The sequence below is a fragment of the Salmo salar genome, chromosome ssa20 (genome assembly GCF_905237065.1).
Source record: "Salmo salar chromosome ssa20, Ssal_v3.1, whole genome shotgun sequence".
Taxonomy (NCBI): domain Eukaryota; kingdom Metazoa; phylum Chordata; class Actinopteri; order Salmoniformes; family Salmonidae; genus Salmo; species Salmo salar.
This window is the reverse complement of record NC_059461.1, coordinates 55,241,554-55,260,000: the sequence shown is the minus strand read 5'-3', so window position 1 is coordinate 55,260,000 and position 18,447 is coordinate 55,241,554. Positions and strand designations below refer to the sequence as shown.

General features: G+C 41.6%; 2 protein-coding genes across 4 annotated transcripts; one reads left to right on the top strand and one right to left on the bottom strand.

The window, feature by feature from the left end:
- Positions 1–9,373: 9,373 nt before the first annotated feature.
- LOC106580837 (proteasome subunit alpha type-6) lies at positions 9,374–13,051 on the bottom strand. 2 transcript variants are annotated; one of them, XM_014162314.2, is made up of 7 exons: positions 12,719–13,051; positions 12,239–12,333; positions 11,862–11,943; positions 11,563–11,718; positions 10,266–10,444; positions 10,048–10,158; positions 9,374–9,871 (listed from the first exon to the last, which is right to left on the bottom strand). In XM_014162314.2, exons 1-7 carry the CDS (start codon positions 12,792–12,794, stop codon positions 9,860–9,862), a joined length of 711 nt encoding a protein of 236 aa, XP_014017789.1. In that variant the 5' UTR covers positions 12,795–13,051; the 3' UTR covers positions 9,374–9,859. The 2 variants fall into 2 exon arrangements, with proteins under 2 accessions (XP_014017789.1, XP_014017788.1); XM_014162313.2 differs by having other exon boundaries at positions 10,064–10,158.
- A 1,428-nt stretch (positions 13,052–14,479) lies between these two features.
- LOC106580902 (inositol-tetrakisphosphate 1-kinase) lies at positions 14,480–18,334 on the top strand. 2 transcript variants are annotated; one of them, XM_014162436.2, is made up of 10 exons: positions 14,504–14,785; positions 14,945–14,969; positions 15,767–15,889; positions 15,976–16,093; positions 16,188–16,286; positions 16,603–16,643; positions 16,865–17,030; positions 17,173–17,240; positions 17,568–17,730; positions 17,919–18,330. In XM_014162436.2, the coding sequence occupies exons 1-10, from the start codon at positions 14,541–14,543 to the stop codon at positions 18,047–18,049; spliced, it is 1,179 nt and encodes a 392-aa protein (XP_014017911.2). In that variant the 5' UTR covers positions 14,504–14,540; the 3' UTR covers positions 18,050–18,330. The 2 variants fall into 2 exon arrangements, with proteins under 2 accessions (XP_045559583.1, XP_014017911.2); XM_045703627.1 differs by having other exon boundaries at positions 14,480–14,785; positions 17,568–18,334.
- The last annotated feature ends 113 nt before the right edge of the window (positions 18,335–18,447 follow it).

The following is an 18,447-nucleotide window of genomic DNA, read 5'->3' as shown; positions in this document are numbered from 1 at the left end:
TTAGTTAACACAGTGTCCAACGAAGGGCCAGAGGTATACAGAATGGTGTCGTCTGCGTAGAGGTGGATCAAAGAATCACCAGCAGCAAGAGCGACATCATTGATGTATACAGAGAAGAGAGTCGGCCCGAGAATTGAACCCTGTGGCACCCCCATAGAGACTGTCAGAGGTCCGGACAACAGGCCCTCCGATTTGACATACTGAACTCTATCAAAGAAGTAGTTGGTGAACCAAGCGAGGCAATCATTTGAGAAACCAAGGCTGTTGAGTCTGCCAATAAGAATGTTGTGATTGACAGAGTCGAAAGCCTTAGCCAGGTTGATGAATACGGCTGCACAGTACTGTCTCTTATCGATGGCGGTTATGATATCGTTTAGGACCTTGAGCGTGGCTGAGGTGCACCCATGACCAGCTCTGAAACCAGATTGCATAGCGGAGAAGGTACGGTGAGATTCAAAATGGTAGGTAATCTGTTTGTTAACTTGGCTTTCAAAGACCTTAGAAAGGCAGGGTAGAATAGATATAGGTCTGTAGCAGTTTGGGTCTAGAGTGTCTCCCCCTTTGAAGAGGCTGATGACCGCGCCAGCTTTCCAATCTATGGGAATCTCAGACGATACGAATGAGAGGTTGAACAGGCTAGTAATAGGGGTTGCAATCATTTCTGCAGATAATTTTAGAAAGAGAGGGTCCAGATTGTCTATCCCGGGCTGATTTGTAGGGGTCCAGATTTTGAAGCTCTTTCAGAACATCAGCTATCTGGATTTGGGTGAAGGAGAAGTGGGGGAGGTTTGGGCGAGTTGCTGTGGGGAGCACAGGGCTGTTGACCAGGGTTGGGGTAGCCAGGTGGAAAGCATGGCCAGCCATAGAAAAATGCTTATTGAAATGTTCAATGATTGTGGATTTATCGGTAGTGACAGTGTTTCCTAGCCTCAGTGCAGTGGGCAGCTGGGAGGAGGTGCTCTTATTCTCCATGGACTTTACAGTGTCCCAGAACTTTTTTGAGTTTGTACTACAGGATGCAAATTTCTGTTTGAAAAAGCTAGCCTTAGCTTTCCTAACTGCCTGTGTATATTGGTTCCTAACTTCCCTAAAAAGTTGCATATCACGGGGGTAGTAGTAATAATAGTTGTAGTAGGAGTCGTAGTAGAGGTAGTAGTAGTAATAGTAGTATTAGAAGTAGTAGTAGTAGTTGTAATAGTAGTAATAGTAGTAGTAGTAGTAGTAGTAGTTGCAAAATAAATAGTACTAGTAGTAGTAGTAGTAGTAGTTGTAATAGTAGTAGTAGTAGTAGTAGTAGTAGTTGCAATAGAAATAGTAGTAGCAGTAGTAGTAGTAGTAGGAGTAGTAATAGTAGTAGTAGTAGTAGTTGTAGTAGTAGTAATAGTAGTGATAGTAGTAGTAGTAATAGTAGTAGTTGTTGTTGTAGTAGTAGTAATAGTAGTGATAGTAGTAGTAGTAGTAGGAATAGTAGTAGTAGTTGTAGTAGTAGCAGTTGTAATAGTAGTAGTAGTAGTAGTTGTAATAGTAGTAATAGTAGTAGTAGTAGTAGTTATAGTAGTAGTAGTAGTAGTAGTAGTGGTAGTAGTAGTAGTAATAGTAGTAGTAGTAATAGTAGTAGCAGCAGTAGTAGTTGTAGTAGTTGTAATAGAAGTAGTAGTAGTAGTTCTAGTAGTAGGAATAGTAGTAGTAGTTGTAGTTGTATTAGTAGTAGTAGTAGTAATAGTAGTTGTAGTAGTAGTAGTAGTAGTTGTAATAGTAGTAGTAGTAGTAGTAGTAGTAGTAGTAGTTGCAATAGAAATAGTAGTAGCAGTAGTAGTAGTAGGAGTAGTAATAGTAGTAGTAGTAGTAGTTGTAGTAGTAATAGTAGTGATAGTAGTAGTAGTAATAGTAGTAGTTGTTGTTGTAGTAGTAGTAATAGTAGTGATAGTAGTAGTAGTAATAGTAGTGATAGTAGTAGTAATAATAGTAGTAGTTGTTGTTGTAGTAGTAGTAATAGTAGTGATAGTAGTAGTAGTAATAGTAGTGATAGTAGTAGTAGTAATAGTAGTAGTTGTTGTTGTAGTAGTAGTTGTAATAGAAGTAGTAGTAGTAGTAGTAGTGATAGTAGTAGTAGTTGTAATAGAAGTAGTAGTAGTAGTAGTAGTGATATTAGTAGTCGTAGTAGTAGTAGTTGTAATATAAGTAGTAGTAGTAAGAGTTGTAGTTGTAGTAGTAGTAGTAGTAGTACTAGTTGTAGTAGTAGTAGTAGTTGTAATATAAGTAGTAGTAGTAAGAGTTGTAGTTGTAGTTGTAGTAGTATTAGTCTAAGGTGTCTAACACAAGACAATTACACATACTTCCAATAGGGTTGTTGTGTCAGCATGTTTCCTATAAACTGAACTGTTGTGTTTCAGTTTACTGCAGTCTATATCATAGCACGCAGTAGAATCCTAAAATCTCAGAATACATTGAATGATAATTTCTCTTTAGCCTCAACCCGTTACATTTCAGTATAACCTTACCAGTAGCATTTCAGTATACTTGAGTGTGTGACATTTTAGTGTTTATGTCAATACTCTCTGAACTATACTATCATTGACTCTAGGTAAGACTAAGGCCAGTCATAAAGTATGATGAGTTAATAATATATGCAGTATAATGTAGACTCCAGAATCAGGATGCGTCCCAAATGGCACCCTATTCCCTGTATAGTGAACTACTTTTGACCAGAGCCCTATGGACACTGCTCAAAAGTAGTACACTATATAGGGAATAGGGTGCCGTTTGGACACGACCATGGTTGTTGTGGGGCCAGGTTGTGCTGTTGCTCATGGCTGAACAAGGTTAATCTCCTGGCCCCCCTCCCCCTCTACCCCCCTCATCTCTTTGTGCACTACGCCGTACTAATCTCTCCATGCCTCCCTGTGCTGCTCTAATCTGCCCCCCTCCCTGCCCCCACAGTCTCTGGCACTGCTCTGATAATCTCGCTGTATCTCCTCCCCTCCTCTCGCTCCCTGGTCCCCCACTCCCCCCAACCCGTTCTGCTGCTGGTGGAGGCAGTGCTCTGCTAATCTGGGGTCTGTCCGTCAGCACTTTGAGAGGCAGACAGACGGATGGGGCTGTAATCCCCAGAGTGGCACAGATGGAGCGGCACTATGCAGACCTTGGGGAAGGTGAACACAAACACACACACGCCGCGTCCTGTTTCAGATCCACTAGGTCGACAGAGACCAACACACTACTACCAGACACACCCACACACACACACACTCACACACACAGTGTGCACACACCTGCTGCGGATACTGGTGAACTCTGTTTGTCCCAGTGCCATCCAGATGTACAGGAGACATGCTGTTACCAACCTCTCTGGAATATCAAGAAAACATGCTATGGTTACTTACAGGAACTATGACCAGGCCTACATCCTGTAACAAACCTCCACAGGTAGTGGGTGGCAGGTAGCCTAGCGGTTAAGAGCGTTGGGCCAGTAGATGAGCGGTCACTGGTTCGAATCCATGAGCCGACGAGGTTAAATCCTGCCGAGGTGCCCTAGAGCAAAGCACTTAACACTAATTACTCTGGATAAGATAAATTAGTAAAAAGAAAAAAAGATACAGTCCCTAATCCTCCAGCTTGACTTCATAACTAAGTTATTATGAAGTTTGCTTTTCTTCTGTAAGAATAAAATCGAGTGAATATTACAAGTTTACTGTAATCTGCCACGTACAAAGTTTCACACAAGTGTTTTAATGAATGGAATACTACATGTACTCTACTTTAGACATAGGCTGTAGTGTGTCGGTGTACTGTTACTGTAGTAAGCTGAGTAAAGGCCTTAGATGTACTGTAGTGTAAATGATCTGGGTTTTGATGTGAGGGTGCTCAAGTGAGTTAGGCATGATGATCTGTGTAGATGTAATCTACTGTACTACAGCTGGCTGCAGTTACTACCTGTCTGTCTGGACATGCCCAGATAAATTCAGTGCAACACATGGCCTAGAGGTTAAGAGTGTTGTAACAGAAGGGTTGCTGGTTCAAATCCCCAAACAGGAAAGGTAGGGAAATGTGCTGTTCTGCCTTTGAGCAAGGCACTGCTCCCCAGGTTGTCGATTAAGACAGCCCCTGCACCTCTCTGATTCAGAGGGGTTGGGTTAAATGCGGAAGCCACATTTTGTTTGAATGCATTCTTTTTCCCAATGAATCCAAAACCTATTTTCACAGAACAGCCCCATAACCTGTTGCATTTTCCCTTTGGATTACAGTAGCCTAATATAAACAGTGGCACCCTGCAGCCTTAAATGCCCACAAAACGTAATAAAGACCATCCCATGTCCTTTTTAGCACAACAATCCAATACAGTCCAGCCAGTTTGCATGGTACAATTGCTTCAGACTGTACAGGCCTTTACTTTCATTTAAATTCAGTTAATTCAGGAAGTAAACTGAAATTCCAATTCCAATTTTTATGTGCTCTATAAAAATTAAGTTTACTTACTGAATTGCCTGGATTTAAATGGAATTGACCCTGGATACTAGGTTGACTGAGTCATTGCACTCTTCCCCTTTAGTTTTGACAGTGTGTGTTTTCATCAATTAAATCTGGAGTGCCTGAGGGCGCTATTGAGTGTGCTCTGAGCGTTTGTAAATTCAGAGCTGTTGTCAGATTGTCCTTCGTAAATTCAGAGCGTTTTGCTCTCAGAGCGTTTAGAGCGCACACTGGACGCTCTGGCCTGTGAGTAGGGTTGATCTGAGCGTTCTGACCTAACATCAGCAGTCAAGCACCCAAGCTAACTGGCTAACGTTGGCTAGCTTGCGAGCTACTTCAATTCACAAATGAGAGAGCACCTCACTCTGACCATTTTACTCGCCCTAGCAGAGCTGTTTAGGCTGTGTTCATGTTATCCAGAGCGTTGGTGACTGTAACTGTGCTTCTGGCAACAATTTAATTACGCTTTTTTGCCGACGTTTACTGATACCCGGCCACATTCAACGGGTGTTGACCATATTCAACAGGCGTTGAGCGTTCATAAATTCTGTTATTATCTGTCATTCTGCGCTCTGGTAGACTCAGGCGAGAGTGCTCTGAAACCGGAGTAGATGGCCAAAGTGAATTTACGAACGCGCCCAGTGTTGTGTCACGTGTTGTGACAGTGTTGTGGCGGTGAGGCCCATTCAAGACAACAGGATTTGAATTGTCTTTGATTCGATGTTTGTTTGTGTCTGTATGTTTCACTGTAATGAATATGGCCGAGGCTGGCTTTATCCCAGGGTTTTACTCATCTACAATGGAGGATGGCATTTGCACTGTCAGAGTGGGGAGATTGGTGATGACGTTTGGGTCTATCAGAATATCGCAGTGCTATATTGTACGGAATAATCATTTTTATCAGACAGGGTCTAAGTCTGAAATGCTACCCATATCTATCTATATGGTGCACTACTTTTGACCAGATCCTATAGGGCTCTAGTCAAAAGTAGTGCACTACATAGGGAATCATATTCTACCATTAATCAACCTAAATTATAAAGTACACATAAATGTACCATGGCATTATCAACAGGCAAAAAAAACATCAACATGGCTGTATGAAGTACCAACGAGGCACATGTGCATGCCTTGTGCTGAAGTGGCAGCAAGGCCGCAAGGGGGAGGATATCACAAGTTAAGCAACATCGCTGTCCACTGGTTATCTGGTGTACGTGAACTGGATTCCTCTTTCACTGATACCTGCTGAAACTCTGATTAATAGTACCATCTACTGGCCCAGTACTGAACTGTAGCCTCCTACAGTGGGATTCAGAGGGAAAGCGTGTGGAAAAGGGAAGTGTGGTCATGGTCAGTGGGAGAATTGGAATAGAACGTGTGTGTCACAAATTTGTGCATGGATTATTATTTGATGTCTGGGCCAATATTCACAAAGTGTCCCAGAGTAGGAGTGCTGATTTGGGATCAGATCCCCCCTCTTTTTCATTACGATTGAAAAGGCCAAACCGATCCTAGATCAGGACGTATCCTCAAAGCGTCTCCAAGTAGATAATTGGTCGGAAGTGCTGAGAATAGAGACATTTTACACCTACTCTTATGGGTAAAAATATAAGCTATGCATGAAGCCTCTTTCGTCATAAGAGTCCCTCCTAGTCGACAGATATTTAGGACACCTCATGATACCAGTTAAAAGTTACCAGCAGGTTTCTTGATAATAGAAAAATGCAGTGAGTCAGTTCTTCCGGCGCCACATGCAATTGCTTTGGAGTAGTTAGAATGTTTTGATATTTCTATATAATCAATCTATAAATAATCTAGACCTACGGATAAACGCAACTGTATCGCTTGCACTTTTGACAATGACTTCACATGAGGACTATTTCACATGATATGCCTATTGCCTAAATACTTATAACCACTAGGCTAATCAATAATCAAGTTTTTCTTTTGATTATTTAATTAACCTACATCATGTTATATCAAGTTATCCCTTTGAAGAGCAATATCACATTGTTTAAAAATATGCCTAAATTGGGCATGACTATAAGTTGGGCCACTGAAGCCATCTAGGGCCTACGTTAACTTTGATTGTGTTCGATGAAAATGAAAGACCTTTCAAAACTTTTATGCAATATTATCGGCAAGTGACTTGATGCCTTCTGTGCCACAGCGATTAGGAGTTGTTAAACAGGAGTGACGAGTGTGTTGATATAATGGTAATATTGTCAAAATTCCACTTTTACAACCATCAGAATTTGTAAAAAAAAATAAAAATGATGGATGCTATTAGGCAAGAATTAAGAGTAGGCAAAGTGATCGCATCAGGCGAAAATTATATCGTTCTACCATTGCAACATTTGATGGTTGTCTGAAACATGCTATAGAGTTCACAGCTGGCAATGCCTCATCACCAATGGTTATTCCCCATCATATGCAACAATGTCAATGAGCGTCATCACTATCTTTCCTTTGTGGTACCTCAAACTAGAGGTCGACCGATTATGATTTTTCAACGCTGATACCGATACCGATACCGATTATTGGAGGACCAAAAAAAGCCGATACCGTTTAATCGGCCGATTTTTTTACATTTATTTGTAATAATGACAATTACAACAATACTGAATGAACACTTATTTTAACTTAATATAATATATCAATAAAATCTATTTAGCCTCAAATAAATAATGAAACATGTTCAATTTGGTTTAAATAATGCAAAAACAAAGTGTTGGAGAAGAAAGTAAAAGTGCAATATGTGCCATGTAAGAAAGCTAACGTTTAAGTTCCTTGCTCAGAACATGAGAACATATGAAAGCTGGTGGTTCCTTTTAACATGAGTCTTCAATATTCCCACGTAAGAAATTTTAGGTTGTAGTTATTATAGGAATTATAGGACTATTTCTCTCTATACGATTTGTATTTCATATACCTTTGACTATTGAATGTCCTTATAGGCACTTTAGTATTGCCAGTGTAACAGTATAGCTTCCGTCCCTCTCCTCGCTCCTACCTGGGCTCGAACCAGGAACACATCGACAACAGCCACCCTCGAAGCAGTGTTACCCATGTAGAGCAAGGGGAACAACTACTCCAAGTCTCAGAGCGAGTGACGTTTGAAACGCTATTAGCGCGCACCCCGCTAACTAGCTAGCCATTTCACATCGGTTACACCAGCCTAATCTTGGGAGTTGATAGGCTTGAAGTCATAAACAGCGCAATGCTTGAAGCACAGCGAAGAGCTGCTGGCAAAACGCACGAAAGTGCTGTTTGAATGAATGCTTACGAGCCTGCTGCTGCCTACCACCGCTCAGTCAGACTGCTCTATCAAATCATAGACTTAATTATATTATAATAACCACACAGAAATACGAGCCTTAGGTCATTAATATGGTCGAATCCGGAAACTATCATCTCGAAAACAAAACGTTTTTCCTTTCCGTGAAATACAGAACCGTTCCGTATTTTATCTAACGGGTGGCATCCCTAAGTCTAAATATTCCTGTTACATTGCACAACCTTCAATGTTATGTCATAATTACATAAAATTCTGGAAAATTAGTTCGCAACGAGCCAGGCGGCCCAAACTGTTTCATATACCCTGACTCTGTGTGCAATGAACGCAAGAGAAGTGACACAAATTCACCTGGTTAATATTGCCTGCTAACCTGGATTTCTTTTAGCTAAATATGCAGGTTTAAAAATATATACTTCTGTGTATTGATTTTAAGAAAGGCATTGATGTTTATGGTTAGGTACAGTCGTGCAACGATTGTGCTTTTTTCGCAAATGCGCTTTTGTTAAATCATCCCCCGTTTGCGCAAAGTCGGCTGTCTTTGTTAGGAAGAAATAGGCTTCACAGTTCGCAACGAGCCAGGCGGCCCAAACTGCTGTATATACCCTGACTCTGTTGCAAGAGAAGTGACACATTTTCCCTAGTTAAAAGAAATTCATGTTAGCAGGCAATATTAACTAAATATGCAGGTTTAAAAATATATACTTGTGTATTGATTTTAAGAAAGGCATTGATGTTTATGGTTGGAGCAACGTGTACCTAAGTGATTATATGCAACGCAGGACAGGCTAGATAAACTAGTAATATCATCAACCATGTGTAGTTAACTAGTGATTATGATTGATTGATTGTTTTTTATAAGATAAGTTTAATGCTAGCTAGCAACTTACCTTGGCTTCTTACTGCATTCGCGTAACAGGCGTGCTCCTTGTGGAGTGCAATGTAAAGCAGGTGGTTAGAGCGTTGGACTAGTTAACCGTAAGGTTGCAAGATTGAATCCCCGAGCTGACAAGGTAAAAATCTGTCGTTCTGCCCCTGAACAAGGCAGTTAACCCACCGTTTCTAGGCCGTCATTTAAAATAAGAATGTGTTCTGAACTGACTTGCCTAGTTAAATAAAGTTGTAAAAAAAACTTAAAAAACTAAACAAATCGGCGTCCAAAAATACCGATTTCCGATTGTTATGAAAACTTGAAATCGGCCCTAATTAATCGCCCATTCCGATTAATCGGTCGACCTCTACCTCAAACTGTTGCGATTACCAGCTGAGATAAACTTTTATGAACGGATTTTACTCCTGGCTCAGAGATTGTCGTCCTGGCTCAGAGATTGTCTGAGCAGTGTCTTAATAACATCATCCTAAAACCTACTCTGAGCTGGGAGTTTTTTTGTGTTAAAACACGGTTTAACAGCATTCCTAGGACCTTTACTGAGACGCTTTGTGGATACGGCCCCAGCACCCCTACTCTAAGACATGTTGAGAATATGGACCCAGGACTCCAGTTACATGTATCGAATCAAATAAATACAAAAAGTTAAGCACTACTGTGTCTTTTGTGATTCTACAGAAAACATCTAAGCATATCAGAATAAAAAAGGGATAATAGTGTTCTTTTGTTTTACTTGATGTGTTTTATTCTGTTAGACAGTGTTTCTGTAGCAGGTGATAGATGACATGAGTAATGCTCTGGACACAGGTAGCAAAAACCCATTTAGTGGTCATAAACAATGAGGTTCAATGAGATACAGAAAATAAATAGGATGGATGAAACGATCCACATGATCAAACCATTCCAACAACAACCGAAGTCTAGTTACGGCCTGGCTGTATGTCCTAGGAGCTTAGATATGCAGACTGAAGGTGAAAATCAACCTGTGCAGATGTAAATAGGTGGAAAGTAGAAAAATATCCTAGTATTGTTTAAGATGGGCCCTTCTGCAACAGCAGTCTGAAGTAGATCTACTGCAGTAGTATTAATGTCCTATTACTGAACCACTAGGTTAGTCTGTTAGCTAGTCAGCCTGATCTACTGTATGTGGATGGCTGCACCTCTACTCCCGCTCAGCAATGGCCACCAGGTGGGTGTCGATCTCTGTCTCAGAGAGTGTCCTGTGAGGGGGAAGACGAGAAGATGAGAGTGGATGTTAGAAACAGGCTTGGGGAGAGAGAAAGAGAGAAGGATAGATGAATTGCATATTGATCACTTGGCTGTTGTTCCCTCGTCTAAAACCTTGATCATTACCATATGAGCATGTAAAAACACAGTGATGACGAAATGCAGTTACTGTGATAGTATAGGACCTGAACTTGGGGCTTTCCTTAGTCACCACACCCACTTCAATTTCACTGGGCTTGAAGTCCATGGACAGAATAGAAGAGAGACAGGAGATGGCCAACTACAGGAGAGGGAAAGCAACAGAGAGAGAGAGAGACTGAATAGTGTACAGACTTTCACTTTTCGCCAGATGTTTCCATGAGTATCCAGGTACATCCACCCCCCTACCTCCACAGTCATCTCATATGACAGCTCCGGCCTCTTCTTCAGTTTCTTCTCCAGGTAGCTGTTAGCCTCTGTCTGCTTGGCCCCTACGCTAGTGGCCCTGAAGCCACAGAAGTAGCCTGCCGGGTCACACTTATACAGCACGGGACCCAGCTGGGGGTCTATGGCCACAAAGATCATACCTGGAGACATGGGGAGGAGATGGTTATGGTGTCCTCTGTGTGGGAGTTACGACTCACCTACTGCACTTACCATTTTTTCAATCACTTTGGTGCCATTTTCACAACTCTAGGCACAAAAATCTAAACTGATCATCAAAATGGCTCATGTTTCAAAAATCTAAGCACATTTTCAGTTAACTGAGTGCAGCAAACAAATTCACATTGTTTTGTTCACTGCACTAAATCACTCATTCAATTTGGATACATATTCGATCTACCGAACAAAAATATAAACGCAACATGTAAAGTGTTGGTCCCATGTTTCATGAGCTGAAACAAAAGATCCCAGAAATGTTCCAAAAAGCTTTTTTCTCTAAAATGTTGTGCACAAATTTGTTTACATCCCTGTTAGTGAGCATTTCTCATTTGCCAAGATAATCCATCCACCTGACAGATGTGGCATATCAAGAAGCTAATTAAACAGTATGATCATTACATAGGTGTACCTTGTGCTGGGGACAATAAAAGGCCACTCTAAAATGTGCAGTTTTGTCACACAACACAATGCCACAGATGTCTCAAGTTTTGAAGGAGTGTGCAATTGACTTGCTGAAATCCATAGATTAGGGCCTAATGAATTTATTTAAATTGACTGATTTCCTTATATGAACTGTAACTCAGTAAAATAGTAAAAATTGTTGCATGTTGCGTTTATATTTTTGTTCAGTATAAGTATCTGCGTTTTAAAATGCAATATTCACTTTACTTTTGATATGATTTTCTTGTCATTTGTTAATAATACAATTAACTACTACTTAATAAAACTGCTCAAAACGGATAACTACTGAACTAATATGTAGTGCCTAGTTAATGTATATAGTTTGATAACTGCTGAACACTGTAGAATTCTATATTTTTTTTATATAAATGTATCAATTTGACATAAGGTAAAACTCATATCATATATGATGTAGCTGTAAATACTACGTCATCACTCTCCATCAGCCAGTGTGCCTTCATAGAACAACTTGGAAAGAGTCACTCTATGTGCTACCATTTGGAATTCTAGTGTAGTGAATCAATGGAGAAGAAGAGGAAAGAGAGACAGAGTGACAGGAGGACAAAACTACACCACTCACAGCATCCCAGAGGTCTCATCTCAGCGTTCTGTGTGTAGACCTGGGAGATGTCCGCCATTCTCCGACACAACATGTCTGCTGTGATGTCATAGCCAAACTTGTACTTCCACTCGGCGGCCTCCACTCGTGCCCTGTGGACCTGGGATCGACTGTCCGCTGAAGGGGAGACGAAGAGAGGGTAAAAGGATGTGTGTGTGTGTGTGTGTGTGTGTGTGTGTGTGTGTGTGTGTGTGTGTGTGTGTGTGTGTGTGTGTGTGTGAGTGTGTGATGTGAGATGTCATCTGTGCCATTATACACACCATTGTGTCCTGTCATCACACATCCAATGCGTGGGGTAAGTGGGTACATGTTGGTCAGAGTGGCAGAATCCAGCAGCTTGTCCTGTGTTATAATGACAGGGTCACATATATACATACATATAGTAGATGACACCTCATTGCTGTTAGGAATATTGGGTTGGTTCCACAATATCAGCTTTCCTTGGACAAGCTTAACAAAAGCATGGCGTGTGCCCTGTCAGCAGGAACACTCGAGACACCACTCTGTCATGCTTCACTGTTCATGACTGACTCTTTGTCTCAAGACAGATATCGGCGTTCTTTTTCTACTTTGGATGAAGACAAAGACAACTAAGAAAGAAGCTCCTGGTACCATGGAGATGTAACTAATATCTTACCGGCACTTTCTTCTGTGTGACCACCACAGCACAGTCTGTCCCCCGCACGCCCAGTGATGTCAACCCACCCTGGGCGATGGCTTTGAAGGCATACTCTGAGAACATGAGATTATACTTCTTAAATATAGGCTAACTTTTAAAAGCTGCATGGGGTAAACAGGGGATTTGGAATACTATAGGTCTAAAGGTGCTCTTGGGAAAGTCTCAAACATTGGTAGATTGCTTTATTGACGAACATATTATTACCACAGAGAAGAACAGCCCATTTAAAACATTCCTTTTTACCCCCGACATATTCTATGTGAAATACACAACCACTATATGTTTATAATCACAACATACTACTCGTATGGCCTATGGAGGTGCTCATCGTCGGATTACATTTTAGACGCTACAGAACGACAGCTATACAGAGGCTAGACGAGCCTAGGTCATCCGCTGCATGAAACAAAACTGGACGAATGAAGCAAAATATCTCACCGACTTGATAGAGGCGGCCCTCAGGTGAAAAAATCGTGATGTGTCGGTCAAATCCAGCATTCGAACCACGGGACATTGCTTTGCTTCAAATGATGGTCACCAGAAGTGTACTTTCGGCGAGATACCTGTTACCGTTTCTGCAGTAGCCTAATAACCTTATAGGACGATATTCACCGTTTTTTTTCTGTTGCGGTAAAAAAAAGAAGATCACTCTACAATAGAGAGCAGACGATGATAAAGATGTTTGTGGAGCTTCCCAGAGTTTTACTTTCTCTTTCTTTTTTCAATGAATCATGAGAAGGTTGGCACATGTGTGTTGTGAACAACATTAGCGTGAGCAACAATAGTGGACTCGGCGGGTTGCCTTCAAAATAAAAGTCCCGAATTGAAACTAAAACAAACGGATAACAATTGCAGAATCATGCCACAATTGGACTATAATGCTAAACAAGGTTGGAATGTTGCTATACAAATTCAACAAAAGTTAATAATGAGTTAATTTGACAAAAATGTAACATTTGGTTGAAATCGCACTGTGGGTATATTAGACTTCAGAATTGCATTGGGGTCATACTTCCATTCCAATGTACAGCCTAACCTATGGATCTTATGTCCATGAAATGGGGCATCAGCCTACTCAGTGGCACTCACAGAACAGCTATGCTAGTCAATATGATGCAAAACGCAGAATCATAAGATGCACAATGCATCATACCGGCTGTGTTTCTGAATTTTGAAAGTGATATATCTTAAAAACTTGATTGCTGACATGGAAAACAGTTTGGGACTATATCAACAATAGACCAATGAAACAAATACCAAAATATAGGTTTTTGGTGGATTTTCCTTTAAATTCATTCAATAAGAGCTATGATGCTAATATTTGTGTATACTCTACATAGTTGTGTTCTGTGAGTGTCACTGAGTAGGCTGACACCCCATTTCATGGGCCCAAGATCCTTAGGTAAGGCTGTACATTGCAATGTATGTATGCCCCCAATGCAATTCTGAAGTCTATTACATCCATATTGCGATTTCAACAGATTTCAACAAATTAACTAATTATTATCTTTTGTTGAATTTCTATAATAACTTTTCAACTTTGTTTAGCATTATCTAGTCCAGTTGTGGCATGATTCCACAATTTGTACCCGTTTGCATGGTTCATTTGGGAACTTTTATTTTGAAGGCCAACCACCGATTGTACTATTGTTGCTCACGGTAATGTAAGGCTGGTTATAATTTGATCGCAATAAGGAAGTTGTCTGTGGAAGGATATAGGCCTACTGGCAAAATAAATCATAAGAAAATATGTATATTAGGTCCCCCTTCCAGCATTGGGGAACCCCCCCCTCCACGTGCGCGCGCGTTCGCCAGGTCTATTGATATGTGCACAAGCACTGTTCATGACACAAACTGTTCACACCCCTCTTGTTTCTTTTGCTTAAAAGTTTAAAGCTTATTTCTTGCCATTCTACATGTTTTGTCATGGGGTGCAGAGAACATTTTGAAGTTTTAAAGCAGATTTTCTTGCAATTCTATATATTTTGCCATGTGTAATGTGTATTCATGTGACTCAAACATTACAGCAAAATATATGGGCTAAAAAACGTTAGCTGACATGGGCTAGTTGATCTGGACATTACTTACAAGTTATAAATAGCTCTAAGGTCTGCGATGACTGACATGACAAGAGGAAAACTGATGATGCACAACCTAATTTAGAAATTGCACCTTGTGGATTCTACTATTACAACTTTCAAGAGTAAATTGAAGGCTGACTGAGTTCCTAAAAAGTTTGGGAACCACTGCCCTACAGTATATGAAAACCTGTGCCTACTCCCATTTCGTAAAGAAGAGGTCTCTCTCTCTCTCTCTCTCTCTCTCTCTCTCTCTCTCTCTCTCTCTCTCTCTCACACGCCCCCAAGTCATCAGTATTGCCTACCCTTTGCACAACCAGCAGAGGCATTGCTCCTCTGCCCAAATGTCTAGGCGCAGGGTAGGTTTCTGTCTGAGTGATAAGAAACGGAGACAAATTAATCTGGTTGCTTTTGCTGAGCTTTGTGCGTAAGTTTAAACTTTTAATTTATGATATTGCAAACATAATACTACTGTAGGCTAAAATGGAGCTTCTCCTGCAGCCTTACTCATATGCGTTCTCCTCCGTGTAACTGTCATAAATTGTCACCTAACATTTTCATTCAACATTGAATCCCCGCTGGTCAGGAGCCACAGTGTTGAGGTGGTTGAGGTAAGTCAATTTCCATTACATTGCATTATGTTCTCAGGTTTGTGATGGAAGACATGAGAATAGTGTCATTATAAGGTTGTAAAAATACAATCTGTAGGCATGTGAGTAATACATTAGTAATTACTTTATAGTGTAGCTGGGTAACAAGTTATGCCAGTTGAACAATTTCTGGTTTTGTTTATATGTTAATTTGTGTTACATAGACACACACATTTATACATCAAATAAAGTGTATTGGTTTGTCTAAGTTCCTTCTGTCATTCCTTTGTTTGTCTAAGTTCCTTCTGTCATTTCTTGTTTGCACTTTTATTATTCCAACTATATCTCCAATTCCCATCATCATCTCTCTCACCCTACCCCCCCTCCTCTCTCTCTCTCTCTCTCTCTCTCTCTCTCTCTCTCTCTCTCTCTCTCTCTCTCTCTCACCCTACCCCCTCTCTCTCTCACCCCCCTCTCTCTCTCTCACCCTACCACCCCTCTCTTTCTCTCTCTCTCTCTCTCTCTCTTTCTCTCTCTCTCTCTCTCTCTCTCGCTCTCTTTCTAACACACTCACTTACCCCTCCTTCTCTCCCTGTCTGTTTCTGACTCTGTCTTGTCAGTTTCAGATGTCTGACATGCCAGTCATTTCTGTCACTGCCACCTGCAGTCACCTGCTTGGAGCTCCTCTCAAACAGAGGGGAACTATAGCTTTTGCCTCACAAGTGCATGTCATAGCATTACATTTGAATGTCTACACATCAAGTTGTGCCTGAGGCAGAGGATATTTCATTCACACTTCCTTTTCTCTTCGGATACAGATAGATCTCAGTCAGCCATTGGAGTCTCAAGGACCTTTTGCGGTCATTGTACACAAGCTCTCTGATGTCATTGTCAAGGCCGAGTACGACAGCCAATCGCAACAGCTCCTTGACAACTTCCAGGTATGGTAAAATGGCACATTTAATTAGATACAACAGCGATAACAACATCATATTTTATCATACTAAAGTATATGTTTTTGTTTTAGGGTTATGTGTCCACCCATCCCCATACTGTTCTCCTGGACCCCCTTCCAGCAATGAGCCAGCTACTGGATCGCTTTGCCTCCTATCGGATTATGAGCCAGCTCCAGAACTCCCTGAGAGGTACAGTACAGTGGCCTCACTGTCCTTCCTCTAGACATCTATCAAGCCAAGCGCTCTCTCTCCTTATGCTCTTCCTGATCCCGCCCCCCTGTAGACTGGCGAATCAGCAGCCCTCCCTACCTGGAGATCAGCACCAGTGACCTGTCAGTCATCCAGCAGGACGTGGAGAGCAAGGGCCTCAGCTTCCCTCTGAGTCAGTGAGGGACTGTCTACAACTAAACACATAAACATACGCCTAATTAATCTTATTGTATACAGAGGCTTCACACCAGGCAATGGTGATTCAGTTTTTGGCAAACTCCTTTTATCTAATTTATAAGACATTTACGGCCGATTCCCCGGACACAGATTCAGCCTAGTCTTGGAATAAGAAGCATGTTCAATGAAGATTGTCCGTTGAAAGTGACTTTTATTCTAGGACTAGGCTTAACCTGTGACCGTGAAACTGTCCCATAGGATCGCGTGTTGTATTGTGTCTCCTCACACCTCACTATTCCTCTTCTTCTTAGTCTGTAAAACCAGGGTGGCTCATGGATCCTGTTCCCATGACGTAAGAGACTGTCTGTCTTTCTATTGTCTTTTTGCATATTTTCCCATACATTCCATATATCATTTTTTTTTTTTAAATCTGCCTTTTTGTGTGGCTCAGTATGTTGCTGCTTTGTTGACACTGTGATCTCTCTCTATAGATGTGTATTGGTGTTTAGTGGCCCATGGCTCTCCCTCTAGTTCTTCAGTCTTTAGTGTCCCTGTTCTCTCTCCATACCATAGATGTCTCTGATCTTCAGTATGGCTGGTCTGTCAGAGGCCCACCCTCCCTGTGTGCTGCAGAGCTTCGTCAACCACGGTGCCGTGCTGCACAAGGTGTTTGTGGTGGGAGAGGACCACTTCACTGTGGAGAGGCCCTCGCTGAAGAACTTCCCCCCTGGACCCTATGGTTAGTGTGGACACACCCTCACCTCTTTCTCCCTCTTCTTCTCCCTCTCTCGATCTTTCTCATTCTCAGGCTTATACTGTTTTTAATCATCTGTTGCAATAAAACTTCTTCCTAATGTCTGTGGTGTGTTTTGTGACTCCAGAGAGGAAGACGATCTTCTTCAACAGTCACCAGGTGTCCAAGCCAGAGTCCTGCTCCCACCTCACTGCAGTTAGTACGACCTCCACTCTGACAATCAACTCTGTTCAATTTGATTCACTGGCACTGATTCCTGTACAATTGAATTCAATCTATTTTTCCCTGTTCTACTTGACCCACTGTCTGCAATAGGTCTTGTCCTATCCAGGGCCCGTATTCATGATATGTCTCAAAGTAGTAGTACTGAGCTAAGATCTTTTTTTTTTAAAGATCATAGTGAATAAGATCACATAAACAGGGGGACCTGATCCTAGATCAGCACTCCTACTCTGATACACATTGTGAAAAGGGACCCTGAACAGATGAACTGATCATCTGTCCTGTGGTGTTGTGTCTCAGCTGGATGAGAAGGTGCCGAGGCTGCCTCCCCCCAGTGGTGAGGCCATGGTGGCCCTAGTAAGAGAGCTGAGGGCAGAGCTGGGCATGGCTCTGTTCGGGGTGGACGTCATCGTCAACATCAACACACACACCCTCACTATCATCGACATTAACATCTTCCCAGGTCACTGGGCCATCCTTCATTTCCATTTGTCATTAACAGACACTCTTATCCAGAACGACTTACAGTCATCAAAGTCACTTTATTCTGCTATATTTGCTTCCATGTTACACTTTCACTCTTACTCAATTTCATGTTCTCTTTCTAGCTCTCTCCCTCATCAACCACATATTTCCGTCCCTCTCTTCCAGGCTATGAGGGAGTGCCTCAGTTCTTCTCCTCCCTCCTCAGTCACATTGAGTCAGTATTGGACCACCAGGAACTGGAAGTCCCCCAGGCAACATGTCCTCCTGCTCCCTCTGCACCCCAGACTGACCTCTGAACTCTGACCTGGGTTCACCGTTGACTCTTGACCCTGACCCGGCTCATCTTTTCTGATACATACAGAAAGCCCCTGGAAGTAGGAGACCTAATTGATGACGGTTGCCTTTAAATAAATCTCATAATATGGGTCTGAGTCTCCTCTCCTTGCAGACACATACAGTACCAGTCAAAAGTTTGGACACACCTACTCATTCAAGGGTTTTTCGTTCTTTCTTTTTTAGTGAAGACATCAAAACTATGAAATAACACATATGGAATCATGTAGTAATCAAAAAAGTGTTAAACAAATCAAAATATATTTTATATTTGAGATTCTTCAAAGTAGCCACCCTTTGCCTTGATGACAGCTTTGCACGCTCTTGGCATTCTCTCAACTAGCTTCATGAGGTAGTCACC

Coding starts and splice junctions, on each gene's coding strand:
- LOC106580837 (XM_014162313.2), bottom strand. CDS start 12,794: ATGTCCCGTGGTTCGAATGCTGGATTTGACCGACACATCACGATTTTT. Junction 11,944..12,238: donor TCACACAGAAGAAAGTGCCG/GTAAGATATTAG, acceptor ATTATAACACAG/GACAAGCTGCTGGATTCTGC. Junction 10,445..11,562: donor GATGAGACCTCTGGGATGCT/GTGAGTGGTGTA, acceptor CCATGTCTCCAG/GTATGATCTTTGTGGCCATA.
- LOC106580902 (XM_045703627.1), top strand. CDS start 14,541: ATGAAAACCTGTGCCTACTCCCATTTCGTAAAGAAGAGGTCTCTCTCT. Junction 14,970..15,766: donor ACAGTGTTGAGGTGGTTGAG/GTAAGTCAATTT, acceptor CTTCGGATACAG/ATAGATCTCAGTCAGCCATT. Junction 17,241..17,567: donor CCTGCTCCCACCTCACTGCA/GTTAGTACGACC, acceptor GTTGTGTCTCAG/CTGGATGAGAAGGTGCCGAG.